Source organism: Mesoplodon densirostris, chromosome 15, assembly GCF_025265405.1.
Source record: "Mesoplodon densirostris isolate mMesDen1 chromosome 15, mMesDen1 primary haplotype, whole genome shotgun sequence".
Classification (NCBI taxonomy): domain Eukaryota; kingdom Metazoa; phylum Chordata; class Mammalia; order Artiodactyla; family Ziphiidae; genus Mesoplodon; species Mesoplodon densirostris.
The window spans coordinates 17,480,718-17,496,865 of record NC_082675.1 but is presented as its reverse complement, the minus strand read 5'-3'; the positions used below and the strand labels follow the sequence as shown (position 1 = coordinate 17,496,865).

Below are 16,148 nucleotides of genomic sequence, written 5' to 3'. Positions count from 1 at the left end.
TTTTCCAGTGTCATGTTCGGTCCTTCCTCTGTTCCCTTCCTTTAAAAATAATTTCAAATTACTGGAACTTCCCTGGCGGTCCTGTGGTTAAGACCCTTCCACTGCAGGGGGCACAGGTTTGATCCCTGGTCTGGGAACTAAGGTCCTACATGCTGCAAAAAAAACCCCCCCAAAACAAAAATTACTTTATCTGATGAAAGGTAACAGTAGATTGCCCATCTTATTATTCGACCTTCTCCAAATAGAATATAGATTGGATATAAGAATTCCTTATTTATTTTTTTTAACTGCCAACAAGCTTCAGCTGATTAAATGAAATGGTTTCCACCAGCTACCAGTTCTTCCTGCTTGCTATCGATTAAGGCTTGTAGCGCAGGTCATTTCCCCTGCTTGCCCGATTTCAGGGTGATGGGAGTTCTCTGTGGCTCTAATCCCTTCCCAGCTCAGACGTAGGGGAGGTAAGATGACTGGGAAGGCTGGGGCGTGGGGCATAAGGAAGCTGACGTTGTCTAGCCTACTGCGTAGAAGTAACGCAGTCTCCCTGTCTGAGGGAGATGGCCTCAGTCTTTTCTCATCCAATCTGGCAGGTTTAAAGCAATGCTGTGGATGTGTGAGGAGTTTCCTCTGTCTCTCGTGGAGCAGGTCATCCCCATCATTGACCTGATGGCCCGAACTAGCGCGCATTTTGCCCGACTGAGAGACTTCATCAAACTGGAATTCCCACCTGGATTTCCTGTCAAAATAGGTACCGTTCAGTAAACCACAGGAGCGCCCATAGGTTCTGCCCGGTTTTGCGAGAGACAGAGTGTGCTTCAGGGAATTGGAGCACCTGAGGCAAAAGAAGCAGACAGTAGACTTAACGGAGGAGGGCAGAGTTATCCTCTAGTTTAATTTGGTTTAAAGAAGTGTCATGATTCTTAGTTCATTTTGCATATTAAAATTAGGAGATTCCCCCCGCCCCCCCACCATCAATTCTATTTACAGTTGGTGCTGACAGATGAAAAAGGCATAAAAACGTGACACATTCATTGTTTTAATATGAAACCTTACTTAAGTGAAACTTCAAATTAAACTTATTATTTGAGGAAGACAATTGACACTAAGATCCTTTGATACATTAATATGTTTCTGGGCTTGAATTAGTCTGCGTGATACCACATATAATACATATTACTTGTGAAGAATTTACATTTTGGATAGTTGTATCCTGGCTCCTGTATCCTGTATCCACTTGAATCCTGACTCGATCACTTACTGTGACCTAGGAGAAGTCGCTTAACCTCTCTGAATCTCAGTTTTCCCATCTGTATATTGGGAAGGGTTGTTATGATGATTAAATGAAATCATACTTATAAAAAATACTTGGCATGGTACCAGCATAGCAAGCGCTCAGTAAATGCTGGCTGTTATTCTTCTCAGTAAAGTTTATTTATAAAAGCTTTTATTTTATTAGAAATTCCCTTGTTTCATGTCTTAAATGCACGGATTACATTTGGAAATGTTAATGGCTGTAGCACTGCTGAAGAAACTGTATCTCAAAATGTGGAAGGGACCCCATCTGATTCAGGTAAAAAAAAAAAGTTGGATTATGTGATTTTAAAAAAAACTCATACATTTAGTCATTATAGTAATTATTCAGTTTGAAATTAGAGTATCTTATGAGTAGATCTCTGTCTTGAATGAAAGAAAATTTTAGATTTAGTTTCAATTAAATGAAAAAAACAATTTGCAGAATATGTATGACCCCACTCGAATTAAAAAGACAGCCTGTTCTTAAAAAACAACTTTATTGAGGTGTAACGTGTATGTATTAAAATACTCCCATTTTAAATGTGACGGTTCAATGCCTTTTGGCAAATGTATACACCCACGTAACCCCTACCACAGGCAAGATACAGAACATTTCCATCACCTCCCAAAATTTCCTCAGGCTCCTTTGCCATCAATCCAATTCAGATTTTGGATGCTATTTTAAATGGACTTATTTCTTAATTTTATTTTCCAGTTACTCATTGCTAGTATATCAAAACGTAATTGAATTTTTTTTTTATTGTGGTAAAATAGTGTTCTGTGTCTTAGGCCAGTTGAGGGATATACAGGCCTTTGTTTTATTATTATCATTTTTATTTTAAGTTTACAGATATCTTATATCTTCTTTCATATATTTACTATATTTCATAATAAGGAAAAAACCCACATTGGTGTGATTGTGTGATATATACACATACACATCACATTCCTCAAAGGACCCACAAGTAAACACTGGTTACCTCTGGAATTTGGAAATAGGAGACAGGGTGTAGGGAGAGAGATCTTCACTTTTCATTTTACAGTCTTCTGTCTATTTTTTGTGTGACTATGCATTTTATTACTAAAAAAAAAGTGAAGGCAAAAAGAAAAAAACAGTATTCCAGTACTTTTCTCTGTCAAGATTATTCTTCCTTGAAATCTCTCTTACATAGTAGCCAACCTTGATTTTAATCATTTTAATTTTTTCATTTTTTTAATTAAAAAAATTTTTATAAAAGTTGAAGTGGAAATTTATTTTACTAACTCGGGCACTGTACTGTCACCTTTTGTGTTTCAGCTTCCACTCTCACAAACTTTGAGGTTGATCAATCTGTGTTTGAAATTCCTGAATCTTACCACGTTCAAGACAACGGCAGAAACGTGTATTTGCAGGATGAAGATTATGAGATAATGCAGTTTGCCATCCAGCAGAGCTTACTGGAGTCCAGAAGAAGCCAGGTGCATTTATCAGAATAAATGGTGGGGCTTGGAAGCTTGGCCTCAGTTTGGCCTCAGTCTTTGGCTAACCTGACAGACTTATCTAAATGAAAAGTTTGGCATATTCATGGTATTTACGTGGGTTATTTTATATTTTATGTACCTGGTCTTTTATAAAAGCTTATTATATGAGACCATCTGCATAGCCCCAGTCAGCATCACTCACAGGATAGAGCCTGACAGACTTGTCTTTTCCTTATACTCACTGATGTACCTAATAATCTTGTATCTTTCGGAGCATGCTATATAACTTCCCAGTGGTGAAACAGTAAATTCTTGCTAGTTTATGCCATCATATTTTCCCCAGAATGTTATCTATGTGTCAGTAGTCTCACACAAAGGTATGTGGATTTTAATCCCAACTTCCTCCCCAATGAAGACCAGTCATTGCGTTGTGGTTGCTCAATAAGTGTGTGATGAAAAGGATGGTTGATTCATTGTTAAAATTGTTTTTTACTCAGATGTTTCATTCTGTGGTAAGGGGCATAATCCCAAACTCTTGAGCACTAACGAGAGAACAGACCAGCCTGAGAACAGTTGCCTCTTGTCTTCCTATGTGGTTCTTCCTCAAGGCCTCACCTTCCTGGGACCATCCAGGGCTTGAGGACAATAACTCCTCCATCCCCTCCCTCTGTGGCTTCCTGCTCTACTAGAGTGGGATCTGCTTCTCCCTCCACTGCCCTTTGGTGTGGTCCTGGGCTCCTGTTGTCCATTTGTTTGTTCATTGGTTTCTTCTGTCCTTCCATCGTTCATTCGGCAGACGTTTGCACAGTGCCTGCTTTGTGCCAGACTCTGTGCCAGGTGCTGGGAGTTCTTTGATGAAGCAGCCCCAGCACCTGCCGTCATGGGGCCGTTAAGCTTTGAGAATGGTACCCACACTCCAGTCACCCCCCAGCTGAGGTTTTTGGCATCCTGTTTTTTTCTGAAGTCTCAGCTTGGGTAACATGAGCCCCGCCTCCCATGGACCTGTTCTTAGAGCCATTCTGTTTTCTGAGGCTGCTGGGCCAAGGGCCAGACCCCAGTGCTGGCATGTTTCCCTTGAGAGAGGCTTCCCTCTCCTAGCCATCACTGTTAATCCAGTATGCGTTTCCTTTCCCTGTTATAAGTGAGCTTATTTTTTCCCCCAATAGCTACTTAAACCTTATCGGCCATAAATTTTGAGAAGAGGAGTAGCCAAAGATGACAAATAATGAGTTATGTATTCCAATCTTGCTCTAGAAGAATTATCTGCTTTGTTCATTGAAACTTTGCCTGAGGTTGAGTTGTTTTTAATAGATTGACAGCTACCACCTTCTCATACTTGATATCAAATCAAGCAGGGTAGTGGACTATATACTATCTGACATTTGGGTGTCATTTTAGAGATAACCCCAGTCTCTATTAATTTTTCACACAGCTTTGTGGATAACGGACTTGTAAATATTCTTAATCTTGTTCTTGCTGCTTTCCTTTTGTTATCAGTACAACAGTTTATTCCTTCTAAGGGGTATTCGTGTCTGTCACATGTCTTTCCTAGGAGCTTTCAGGACCAGCTTCTAGTGGAGGGACTGGCCAGGCACATACCTGTGATGCCCAGGACGAGAGGTGACTGATGTGACTCTTGATGATTGACCCGAGGTTGGCACAGGCGCTTAGGACACACGACAGCGGGCCTGGCAAGAGAGACTTGATACAGTGTCAGCTCTCTTGCTTCCTCTTGTGGCAATTCCTCATAAAAGGAGCTCTGAACTCTCGGGGGCTGAGCTTCCAGGAACTGGTGATAGAATTGCTGACCAGTTCACTAACCATTGCCGTGGACAGAAAGGCACCCAGTAAATGTTTTCTGATCGGTCTGATCTTCTGCGAAGAACGTGTGATCACAGAGGGTCTAGGTGCCATCAGTGGGAAGTTTATACAATGTTAAGGATGGTGCCACTTTGGGGAAGGGCTACAGAGATGATTAGATGATTATTATTATTATTATTATTTTTGCTGCACCACATGGCTTGTGGGATCTTACTTCCCAGACCAAGGATCGAACCTGCACCCTTAGTAATGAAAGCTTGGAGTCCTAACCACTGGATCTCCAGGGAGTTCCCAGATTATCCGTTTTAAAGGGGGTTAAACTGGAAAGATTCATTTTACAAAGCCTTTTCCTGTAGTCTGGGCACATATGAAAACCTGTTGAAGAAGTTGGGTTTTGCTTTAAAATAGATCCAGGTTCAGTTCCTAGCCCCATCACTTAGTGGCTGGGTGATCTCGGGCAGGTATGTACTTGCACCCAGCACCTACACCCCCAGAGTTACGTGGGATCGATGGCGTCGTGTACAAGAGGGGATAGGAAGCGCCGCGCTCGGCGCGCGCCAGGTCCGCAGTTAAGAAATATGGCTGCTGCTGCCACGATGACGATGTTAAAACACTGTTTCTCTGCCCCGTGTCTTTCTCACACAGGGCTGTCCAGGAGAGCCTCCCCTCCGGCTCTGAAGGCCTGTGCCCCGGCGCCTCCAGTGAGACCAGCCGTTTTGACAGCGACCTGCAGCTGGCCATGGAGCTCTCCGCCAAAGAGCTGGAGGAGCACGAGCTGCGGCTGCGGGAGGAGGAGGCGGAGCTGCAGCAGGTCTTACAGCTGTCGCTCACCGACAAGTAGTCCTTCCCGCCTCCCTCCCGGAGGCTCTGTTCGCACGCGGGCCCAGGCACTGCGCCTCACACGATGCAGCAGCGGACGGCAGCCGTCCCCTGCTTTCCACAGAGGTGCGGGGCCAGGGCCCCCCCGGGGCCATCCGCGACGCTCCCCGGTGAAGGGGCGGGGGGCCAGCGGCCCCATCTCCAGGCTTGAGGGGAGGAGAGTGTCGTCACTTTCCATAGCTGTACTGGCTTGCAGGTCACGTTTTTACTACCAGCTTTAGATAAAAACCCAATCCCCAATCCCACCCCGAAGGTTTGTACATTAATTTTTATCAAGGAGTGATAACAAAACAAGTTCTTGCGGAGTCAGGGTGCTTTTATATACGAGAGCAGCAGCCTTTGCAGAGTGTGGTGTATGAGAACTTGGGAGACACTTCTGTACAGTTCACCAAAGAAATGGATCATTTGTGCCGTTCTGCTCTTCTATTTTTACCTTTCTATAGGGTTTCTAGGGCACTGTCACTGTTCTACTCCGTCCCCACCTTATTCCATTCCTTCCACACCCAGCTAGAGAGGAGATAAATACAGGATCTATTTTATATTAGGGTTAACTATTTGCATCAAATTAAGATATACAGATGCCAACAGATGTTGCCTTAGCCTTAAAAATTACCAATGGTTTCAAACCACCTCACTCCACATTGAGGGATCTGATTTGAATTTGTAAAGGCAGTTCCTTTGAGAGCAGGATCCTCCAGGCTAAATCCAAGGCAGCTAATCCCGGCCCTGAAGGAGCAGCTAGGAGAGCCCGAGGCTTGTTACTGAAGTGGGCAGGCTGACCAAAGGATCACCAAACCAGGGGTGTGTTCCAGGCCTTCTCTGGTGAAGGGTCTCCACGCAGAGGCCTAGGAAGACCTCACTGCATGCCCTGGGCGCACCTGAGAGGAAGGGGTGGGCTTGAAACTAGAAAGGGAGCTACAAACGGAACTCAGTGGCTCTGTATTCAAAAGGGAAAATGATGATTCTATGTTACTTTTTAGAGTTCAAATCAACATCTTTCTGGATGAATATATTTTTTAACAGAATCTTTTTATTATTTTTAAAAGATATAAAAACGACTACTCCCATCAGTAGCAATACAAGGTTATACATTTTAACCAGATTTTCTCAGGCCTTTTTTGGATACCCTTAGTAGTTAACTATTTTGTCTAACCCTTCTGTAAATAACCACCGCACAACATAGAGAACCTGGGGAATACGGCCGAGGGCACCCTCACTCCAGCCCGGCCCATGGATTCATTCCTACAGGCTGCACTGAAATCACCTAGTAACAATATCCTCCTCCTCTGTTTTGCGTCCATTTCCTGTCTGTTGTGCTGCTTTGGGGATGGGAAGGGAAACAGGAACTACCGTTCCATTTAACGGCTGTATATACAGTTAGCGTTGCCAATGAAACGTTCCCAAAGAACTGTGCTTTTGATTCCATATGACCACCTGCCTTTCTTTTCATGGTCTGACCAAAATTCCTTCTCTGCACACGAGGCCAGTATATGCAGCATCATGTTTGTTTCAGATACACAGTTGGCATTTTGTTTACTTGGTGTTTACCTTGAGCCAAGATACACCTTGGGAATGGCTGCAGTTAGGCCCCATCGTTTACTCACTAAGGTGAACAGAGGTAATCTGTTTGCATTCCATTGTTCTGCTTCCCCATGTCTTGGCTTTCTCCCCAGGAGGTCAGTTAACAAGGGACTGAACTTTCTGTCACCGTCACAGCAGTTTTCGATATGTGTTCACTCTTAAAATACAAATAAAGACTGCTTCCTTAGAGGGTGCTCGTACAATATTCTAGACAGCCTTTGAGTCTTTTTTTCTCTTCACATTTTTCTAGTCCCTTCCTGTTATGTATGTTACTGGAACATTAGAATTCCTCCCAGTCCTCGCTCGTGGGTGACAAAGGTGGCACACTCCTCTCAGCGTCCTGCCCAAGTCACAGTCCACAAGCCCACACGCTACTCCATTCAAATGGAAACTCCACAGCCAGCATCGGGCCGCTCTGAGCACCTCTGCAGCCCTGGAGAGGGACTGTCTCCTGTGGAGTGCTGGAAGCCAAGCCAACATTAGATCTCTTTCATCACAGTAAATCTGCTCTCTCCTTTGAAGCCAAAGTGCTTTGTGAGGCTGTTCTTGGAAGTTCAGGTGATGATTCAGCCTCCTGGACTTGCCGTACACCTAAATACGTTGGTAATAAAACAAAAAAGGCAGTGACCAGTAAAAAATGTTTGGGTTCTAGAAATGAGGCCTTGGTATTTCCAGAAGTTGTTAAGGATCTGCTTTGCTTTTTGGGGGGGAGTGGGGCGGGCGGGAAGTAAGCAATATTTTGAGCATTGTGAAAACTGTTACTCTTCTTAGGTCAAGACAAGCCATACCTACGGCTTATTTCACTAAACTAATAGTTTCTAACTTTATCTTCAGGGTTTATTAAAGCTTGGGTGGACCACTACCAGCAGTAAACTTTCATCGAGCAACTTCTACACATAAGACAGTGCTGGGAATTAAGTACAGTCCTCCCTCACTGTCTGCAGGGGCGTGTTTCCAGGATGCCCCATGGATACCAAAAACCTGTGGATGCTCAAGTCCCTTATAAAGTGGCATCGTATTTGCATATAACTTACTGTATCCTCCTGAATATTTTAAATCATCTCTAGATCACATATTATACCTGATACAATGTAAATTATATAAATAGATATAAATACAATGTAAATGCTAATGTAAATAGTTGCTGGTGTGAGGCAAATTCAAGTTTTGCTTTTCAGAACCTTCTGGAATGTTTTTTTCCCCCAAATATTTTTGATCTGTGGTTCAGTGAATCCACGGATGTGGTATACAGAGGGCTGACTGGGTAACAAAGTTCCTAAGATACTTGCTCCACAAACAAGCTCATCACACCATACTTGATGAGAGGTGTCAGGGCAAAGTCTGCTCTAAATAATGACAGGAAAGAGACCATAACCACCAGCTTGGTCCCAGTTTCCTCCTGCATGCAGATGACATCAAAGATGATGAGTTGGACTACAGCAACTTCAAATGGCTGCGGTGCCGTGAATGATGGAGTTCAAAGTCCAAGCTAGGCCCATGTCTAGAAATGAGTGTGGGTATAAGATTGAGATTCTGTGGGAAAAACTGTAATCCACTAATAAGACTCCAAGCCCCTACTCTCAAGCAGCACCTGCAGACTTCTTAATCTCACCTTTAAAGAAAGTTAAGATAGTGTTTGCTAAAATAACTTGTTTTTATGATTGGTGTAAATTAGTCGAATGTGTTTGTTAGGGGACATGTTGTTACAGTTTGTTACAGTTCAGTTTAGGAAAACTAGGGTTCAGCCACTGCCCCTGTGCACTCCTGAAGATGAAGGTCAGGAGAATAATTCCACTTGAAAATAGCAGTTGGTCAACTTCTGGTGCATAAAAGTTTTCAGTTTGTGGCTCTCTCGCTCCTGGAATTGATGTTTTCATCTTTACTCATTTCTCTGAAATAAGCCTTTTTCTACAAAGGTTATTCTTTGTCCTACTTTTGACTGAAATCTCATACTTAAACAGACGGTAACACTGGGATGACGACGCAGGCTGGGTTTTGGATCTGTATGTGGAATAACTATTGCAAGGTTGTTTCAGAAAACTGAACATGATCCAATTACCTGGCTGGTGATTACTGGGCAAACGGCAGGTCACAAGGTTTATGGGCCTGACAAGTTTTTTACCGTTTCCTTTTAAAATTCTAAAAATGGCAGTAAGTTTTTAGGCAGATATCAAAACATGGCGTCCCAGATGAGGCGGGGATGTGGGCTCCTGGGACTTAACCCTGTCCGTGCCAGAGTCTCAGAATCCCTGCCACTCCTCCCTCCGGTCAATAACCACAGGCTTCCAAGGCACAGGCCAACTGTGGTGACCCCACCTCCATCTGTGTTACTTTTCACATCATTTGATCCTTACTATAATAAAGAAAGATAAAGTGTGTATATCACTGTTTCACAGATGAGAAAACTGAGGCTCTAGAGAAGTTAAGCCTGTTTATAACTGGAGCTGGGACAAGAATCCAGGTCTTCTGGCCCCTGGCCCAGCCTGAGAGATTACTGACAGTCAGTTTTCTGAAATAATCAATAGCTTGCCTTGGGGCAGTAATGTTATTTCACATATTAATTTAAAATTCCACTTCACAGTGCCTCAAGAGATTAAATCAGATTCAAGTGTGCGCACATGTGCACACACCTGCATTTTTAAACGCTTGGAAAATAATTACTAGGAATAAAACAGCACATGAGATTTTACTTTAGTTTTAATGGACATTTTGCTCAAAAGCACGTTTCAGTGGCTCAGTGTTAGGGTTACAAACAAAATCCTTAAGTCAGTTACTGTATCCCACATCAGTTATTTCACATTAAGTGCCGGTTGTTAAAAAAAAAAAAATCAGTGCTGTGCTTGAATGGAGCACAAACAAGATAAGCATTTTAATTTAACAACAAAGTTAAACCTAGCACCCTTAAAATAAATACGGTATGTCCGAAAGTATTTCCATGGGGGAAAATTCCAGTTCACCAACAGTGCAAATGAATAGCAGCATTTTCAAAGTTGAAATTAAATTGTGTAAACACACTCCCACCCGCCACAGTGAACACGCACTTCTGTAGCCCCTCCCTACCCAGGGCAGAAAAGAGGTCCTGCTGAGTCTCTTTTAGATTCCGAATCAGAAAAGCTGCCCTGACTTCTAGGCCAAGGGCTGGGAAGACTTAAGTGCAGGACAAGGAGATCAACGTGTTTGAATGGGACCAATTCTTTTTCAGATGGGCCAAGTGCTAACACTTCCAGCCACCCCCAGTGCCTCCCAGCCCAAGGGTGCCCGTGGTCACAGGCCTAGCTGGTGTGACCCCGACTTTAGTGGGGGCGTCTGAGTGCAGAGCTCCGTGCAGAGTGAGGAGTGGCGGCCTATGTTCCCCACAGCTGACACTGCTTTGCAAACGGGGCAATTAGGCCAACCCGGGATAATTAAAAACATTTGGGATTCTTAACCCGTTGTGACCAAATGGTTCTTAAGCAGGGAATGTCTACATGTTAAGTCTTACGCTTCTTAATATTTTCAAGCATTAATGATTATTCCTTTCCAGTGTGGATTTTACGTCACTCACAAAGTCATGTTTTCTTTCTCGTGAACACTCCATCTTTACACTGAACTTTGGAGCTTCAGGTCTTACTTTCAACAGGTACAGCAGGAAATAAAAAGAAACACTGAGAAGCAGGCTCAAGTGGCCACATACTTGCATTACAGTGTTAGGATAAGATAATGGCTAGATGTTTTTTTTCTAAATCATTCAGCATTTACCAACTGTCCAGATCGATGATTGTTTCCAAGCAGTTAAGTTCCGATTCCACCTTCTCCACTGACCCATGTGCAACACGACTTATTCTGCTCCCAAAGGCTTGTGGGAGGGCTGGCTTGGCCATCACCGGCGCCGAATGGGCTTGTAGACACAAAATGCCATAAGGATCACGGTCACCAGCAGGATGCTGAAAACAGTTCCCATCAGCACTGCAAAAGGAAAACAGGTTACCTCCTAACGGCAGCTTCAGGTTCTGTAAGTTGTCCACTGACAACGATATGCCAAATGCCACTGGGTGCCAGGCACTGTGCCAGGTGTGGGGGAAGCAGCCATGACAGACCCTTTCTGGGGGTGTCTCCATGCACGTGAGGAGAGAACGTAAATGAGAGCATGTCACGCAGCTTTTACGTGCCGTGAGGAAAACGGTAATGTGAGAGTACTGGGAGTGGTGATGGAGGAAGCAAGTGAGGAGGGGACACACAAACTGGGGACTTAATGGGAGGAAGGAGCCGGCCATGTGGAGATCTGCATGCCCAAGGATCAGCTAATGAAAGCCCCTGAGGCCAGAACAAGCCAGAAAGTCAATGAACAGGAAGGAGGCGAGTGTGGCTGCAAGGAAGGAGTTAAGGAAGAAAGGCAGGGAATGAAGCCAGAGAGGAAGGCTGGAGCCAGTTCATGCAGGGCCTTGTAGACAATGAAGGAAACATGGATTTTATTCTAAGTTTAAAGACAGGGCTGTAGGCAAAGAGCAACAGGATCTGATTTAGTCGGAAAAAAAGATCACTCTGGGACTTCCCTGGTGGTCCAGTGGTTAAGAATCCGCCTTCCAATGCAGGGGACGCGAGTTCGATCCCCGGTCAGGGAATTAAGATCTCATGTGCCGCAAGGCACCTAAGCCAGTGCACCACAACTAGTGAAGCCCGTGCGCTCTAGGGCCTGCATGCCACAACTACTGAGCCTATGTGCTACAACTACTGAAGCCCACGTGCCTAGAGCCTGTGCTCCGCAACAAGAGAAGCCACTACAATGAGAAGCCCATGCACCAAAATGAAGAGAAGCCCCCGCCCACCACAACTAGAGAAAGCCTGTGTGCAGCAACGAAGATCCGATGGAGCCAAAAATAAATTTTTTAAAAAAAGGTCTCTGTTAAACAAAATCTATGACTTACATGAGTTGGATGTCATATCTCAAAATAGCCCTTGTTACCTAAATACCTGCCCTAATTTTTTTTTAAACAAACTTATTAATTTATTTTAATAAATAAGTTGCTTAGTTGCTCCGCGGCATGTGGGATCTTCCCAGACCAGGGGTCGAACCTGTGTCCCCCTGCATTGGCGTGTGGATTCTTAACCACTGTGCCACCAGGGAAGTCCCTGCCCTAATTTTTTTTTGTGGTACGAGGGCCTCTCACTGTTGTGGCCTCTCCCGTTGCAGAGCACAGGCTCTGGACGTGCAGGCTCGGCGGCCATGGCCCACGGGCCCAGCCGCTCCGCGGCATGTGGGATCTTCCCGGACTGGGGCATGAACCCGTGTCCCCTGCATCGGCAGGCAGACTCTCAACCACTGCGCCATCAGGGAAGCCCCTGCCCTAATTTTTAAAGTTCAGAATTCCATGAGTTTCTAAGGCTCTGACTACAATTGGACCTAAAGCTGTCTTATTCCATTTAAATCAATTTTTTTTGCGTTTTGGAAAGGCTCTAAAAAAACAAAACAAAACAAAAACAAGGGCCTCCCTGGTGGCGCAAGTGGTTGAGAGTCCGCCTGCCGATGCAGGGGATACGGGTTCGTGCCCCGGTCTGGGAGGATCCCATATGCCGCGGAGCGGCTGGGCCCGTGAGCCATGGCCGCTGAGCCTGCGCGTCCGGAGCCTGCGCGTCCGGAGCCTGTGCTCCGCAACGGGGGAGGCCACAACAGTGAGAGGCCCGCATACCGCAAAAAAAAACAAAAACAAAAACAAAAACAAAAACAAAAATCTCCAAAGCAGGAATGCAGGGGACTAGAATTGGAGAATGGAAGTCTTTTTTAAAAATACAAAAAATGAGCTTAAAACCAAGAGTTGTTAGGTACACGATATCCACTGGAATAGCTATACTTTTGGGCCTTGATCTCCCACTCTTCACCATTGTCTTTACTCCCTCCCTTTAGTTGCCTGAATGGCAGGCCCTGACAGAGCCGTTAAGACTACTTAGGTCCTTCCTTATGGTCACTTCCCCTTTTTGAGCCTCATTCTCTATCCTATAACATGGGGCAGATGAAACCCATCTCACAAGGCCTAAATATTAATGTCATTAAAATAGTGAATTTCTAGTGAAATGTTTTTGTAGTGTTTTGGAACTATTCTAATACTGCATTTTTTTTTAAGATTGAGTTAACACTGTCACATGGAATCTATTGTTTTAAATATAATAATTAAAGTGGCCGGCATATTCTAAAAGAATCCGAAAATCTTAGCCTTGGAAGGGTCCCAAAAGACATTTGATCCAGCTTTTCACTGCATGTGAACTTTTTCTACAATATTCCTGGCAGTTCCAACTCTTATTTGGAATACTTCTGTGACATTTGTTTGTCAACCAACCAAAATATTGGAAAATTAGAAAAGCATATCCACATCATTACTGTTTTATCTGTCAAAAATGTATCTTATTCAAATAAATCTCATTTTAGAGCTCAAACATTTTTTCATATTTTACATGAAAAGCACTCAACACAGTGCCGGACAGATAATAAGCACATGATAAATGAAAGCCGTTATTACCACCAAGACAGGCAGTGCAGAACAGTGGTCAAGAATGCAGGGTTTGGGGTTAGACTGTCTGGGTTCCTGTCTACACTTACAGGCCACATGACCTTACAGAAGTTACACAGTCTCTCTGTGTCTGTTTCCTCTTCTTTAAAAATGGAGATAAAAATACCCACTGCACAGAATGGTCTAGGGCAGTGTTTCTCAAACAAAGCTGTGGTAAAGGACTAGTTTTGGTAACTTTTAATCTGTCCCAGGCCACTACCTAGCCCTACTGTGTATGACTAATTAGCAGCTCCCTCTACCTAGAAAGCATTCCGGGTTAGGGACCTAGAAGTGGTTTAGAGTTGCTTGGATGTTGCAACAATGTCAAACCGTTAAATTTCTAAACAATCTCAAGTGCTGTAAGACATCTCTTTGCAGCTAACAAATAGTTTGCAGACTTCACTGCTCTGCCACCACACTTTGAATAGTACTGTTCTCAACCAGCGGGATTTTGCCCCAGTGGCAAAATCCATTTGGCAAATGTCGAGAGACATTTTGATTATCTGGACCGGGAGTGGGGTGTGCTACTGGCATCTAGTGGGTAAAGGCTGGGGACGCTGCTAAACATCTTACAGCGCTCAGAACAGTGTGTGCTCAGAATAGTATGTTCCCCACCCCCTAACAAAGAATCATCTGGTCCAATATGTCAGTAGTACCTAGGTTGAGAAATCCTGTTCTGAAGGATTAAGCAGGATAATGTATGGAAACCACTTAGCAGAGTGCTATGGACACAGTAAGTGGTCAATACATGACAGACAATGAGTTCATGGAGAGTCAAGGTAATCCAGAAACAATACTATGTAGCAGCTTTGCAGATATACAGACATACCAATGACGTTCAGCGCGAAGAAAGGACTTTGGCAGAACAAGATGCAGAGTTATTGTGAAGTTTGCCAAGCTTTAAGCTCCAGGGCCCCTTCCAAAGCCATGTACGCCCATATGTACGTATGTATGTGTGTATATATATGTGCACGCTGATGACATCCACCCAAAAGGTATGTTTCAAGCCCCACAAAACTTAGGTTCTCCTACTGGCCTCCACCACTTCCTAGCTGTGTAACCTTGGACAAAGAAATTCACCGCTCTGAGTTTCACTTCCCTTATCTGTAAACAGGGCTGAAAACCGTACCTTTCTGATTAACTTACTGTGAGGCTGAAATAAACTCATGTACACAAAGTGCTTAGTACAACACGGTATATAGGAAATGCTCAACAAATGCCAGTTATCATTATGACTATGACTATTAGTTCTATTAGAAAAGAAGAGGGGATGGTGTACATATCATGCGCCGTATTGCCTAGCTTGGGCCCACACAGCCACAGAGGAGGGGACCCAGATAGTGACCCGGGTCATTCACGCAACCAGCATGTATCAAGCCCACCGAGGACCAGGCCTTCCGCTGAACCGCAGCTCAGGCCTCTGTCCCAGGCCTTCGGAGAGAGAGGGTCGCACCTGCACCGCCTTCCCCCACACGGCCCCCGCCGTCCGCCCCGCGCGTGCGAAGCTCCGGCTGCCTGGAGCGGCAAAAGCGCAGACCCGACCCCGCCGCCCGCCCGCCCGCCCGCGGCCGCTCACCCAGGTTCTGCCCACGCAGCACCGCATACGGCCGGCTCCGCTCCGGCGGCTCCACGGGGCTCGGGGCCTCCGCCTGTCCCAGCAGGAGGCTGCACAGTCCGAGGCAAAGCCACCGCGAAACTGAACGCAACATCTTCCCTACCCAGCAGTGGAGACCTACCCACTTCCGCCGGAGGCCCCACCCCTGTTACCTCTCGCGCATCGCCTTCCGTCGCACCGGGCGCGCGTCGTTGCCAGGGTAACTGTACGCCCCAGCCAGAGTTCGGCCCTCACCAAGCTTCCTCCCGGATCCACGTTCCTCCAGACCAACGTTTCCGCCCGGGCCAATTTTCAGGGGGATCACTGTTCCATCGCGGCAACGTCCGCCTCGATCCCAGTTCCACCCTGACCGAAGTTTCCCTCTTTCTTTGAGTTCTAGGCGGGCCTCTTTCCAGAGAGGTTTCTTAGGTCCATTTTGGACCTATCGAAGGTATTTTACAAATCCGTGCATTTTCTTACTAAATCTCCACCACAGGCCTGAGAAATAGACACTGTATTCCTATTTTACAAATGCCATCTTCTCAGGGAGTCTTTACCTGGACATCTTTTTCTGAAATTGCAGCCCTTCCACTCCCTCGATATATACACTCCCTACTCTTTTGCCTCTTTCATCCCCTCTTAACTTCTCCCCATTTACCCTATACATTTAACCTACATTTTGTTATTTTGTGATGTTGACTGGAGAAAAAAAAAATCACAATGTGAGAGTTGTGAGTTAAGTTTTATTTGGGGCAAAATGAGGACCATAGCCCAGGAGACAGCCTCTCAGATAGCTCTGAGGAACTGCTCTGAAGAGGTGGGGGGGGGCAGGTTGCTATATATATGATTTTAGTGAAGGGGGATAGGTGCAATCAAGCGCACGTTTTGGCAGAAGGTTGCTGCTAGTCACGAGGAGCAGATGTCTCTGTCAATGATTTTAGTGCTTTCTTAGATTTAAGATGCAAGAAATTGGGCTCATAAAGTCTTCTCCTGAAAAAGAT

The 16,148-nt window shown here is 44.9% G+C and overlaps 2 protein-coding genes across 4 annotated transcripts in view; one reads left to right on the top strand and one right to left on the bottom strand.

The window, feature by feature from the left end:
- ANKRD13A (ankyrin repeat domain 13A) overlaps positions 1 to 7,237 on the top strand; it is a 41,659-nt gene extending 34,422 nt beyond the window's left edge. For both annotated transcript variants that reach the window (XM_060118596.1, XM_060118597.1), the window contains exons 11-15: positions 588 to 745; positions 1,454 to 1,567; positions 2,588 to 2,748; positions 4,304 to 4,371; positions 5,218 to 7,237. In XM_060118596.1, coding sequence (XP_059974579.1) covers positions 588 to 745; positions 1,454 to 1,567; positions 2,588 to 2,748; positions 4,304 to 4,371; positions 5,218 to 5,413 — 697 coding nt within the window. In that variant the 3' untranslated portion in view covers positions 5,414 to 7,237. The remainder of the gene's footprint in view (positions 1 to 587; positions 746 to 1,453; positions 1,568 to 2,587; positions 2,749 to 4,303; positions 4,372 to 5,217) is intronic.
- On the bottom strand, positions 4,359 to 15,277 carry C15H12orf76 (chromosome 15 C12orf76 homolog). Of its 2 annotated transcripts, XR_009534510.1 has the most exons (3): positions 15,130 to 15,277; positions 10,771 to 10,977; positions 4,359 to 4,439 (listed from the first exon to the last, which is right to left on the bottom strand). XR_009534510.1 is itself a non-coding variant. In XM_060118598.1 (2 exons), exons 1-2 carry the CDS (start codon positions 15,260 to 15,262, stop codon positions 10,892 to 10,894), a joined length of 219 nt encoding a protein of 72 aa, XP_059974581.1. In that variant the 5' UTR covers positions 15,263 to 15,277; the 3' UTR covers positions 9,712 to 10,891. The 2 variants fall into 2 exon arrangements, 1 of the variants encoding a protein (XP_059974581.1); XM_060118598.1 differs by lacking the exon at positions 4,359 to 4,439 and having other exon boundaries at positions 9,712 to 10,977.
- Between the last annotated feature and the right edge of the window lie 871 nt (positions 15,278 to 16,148).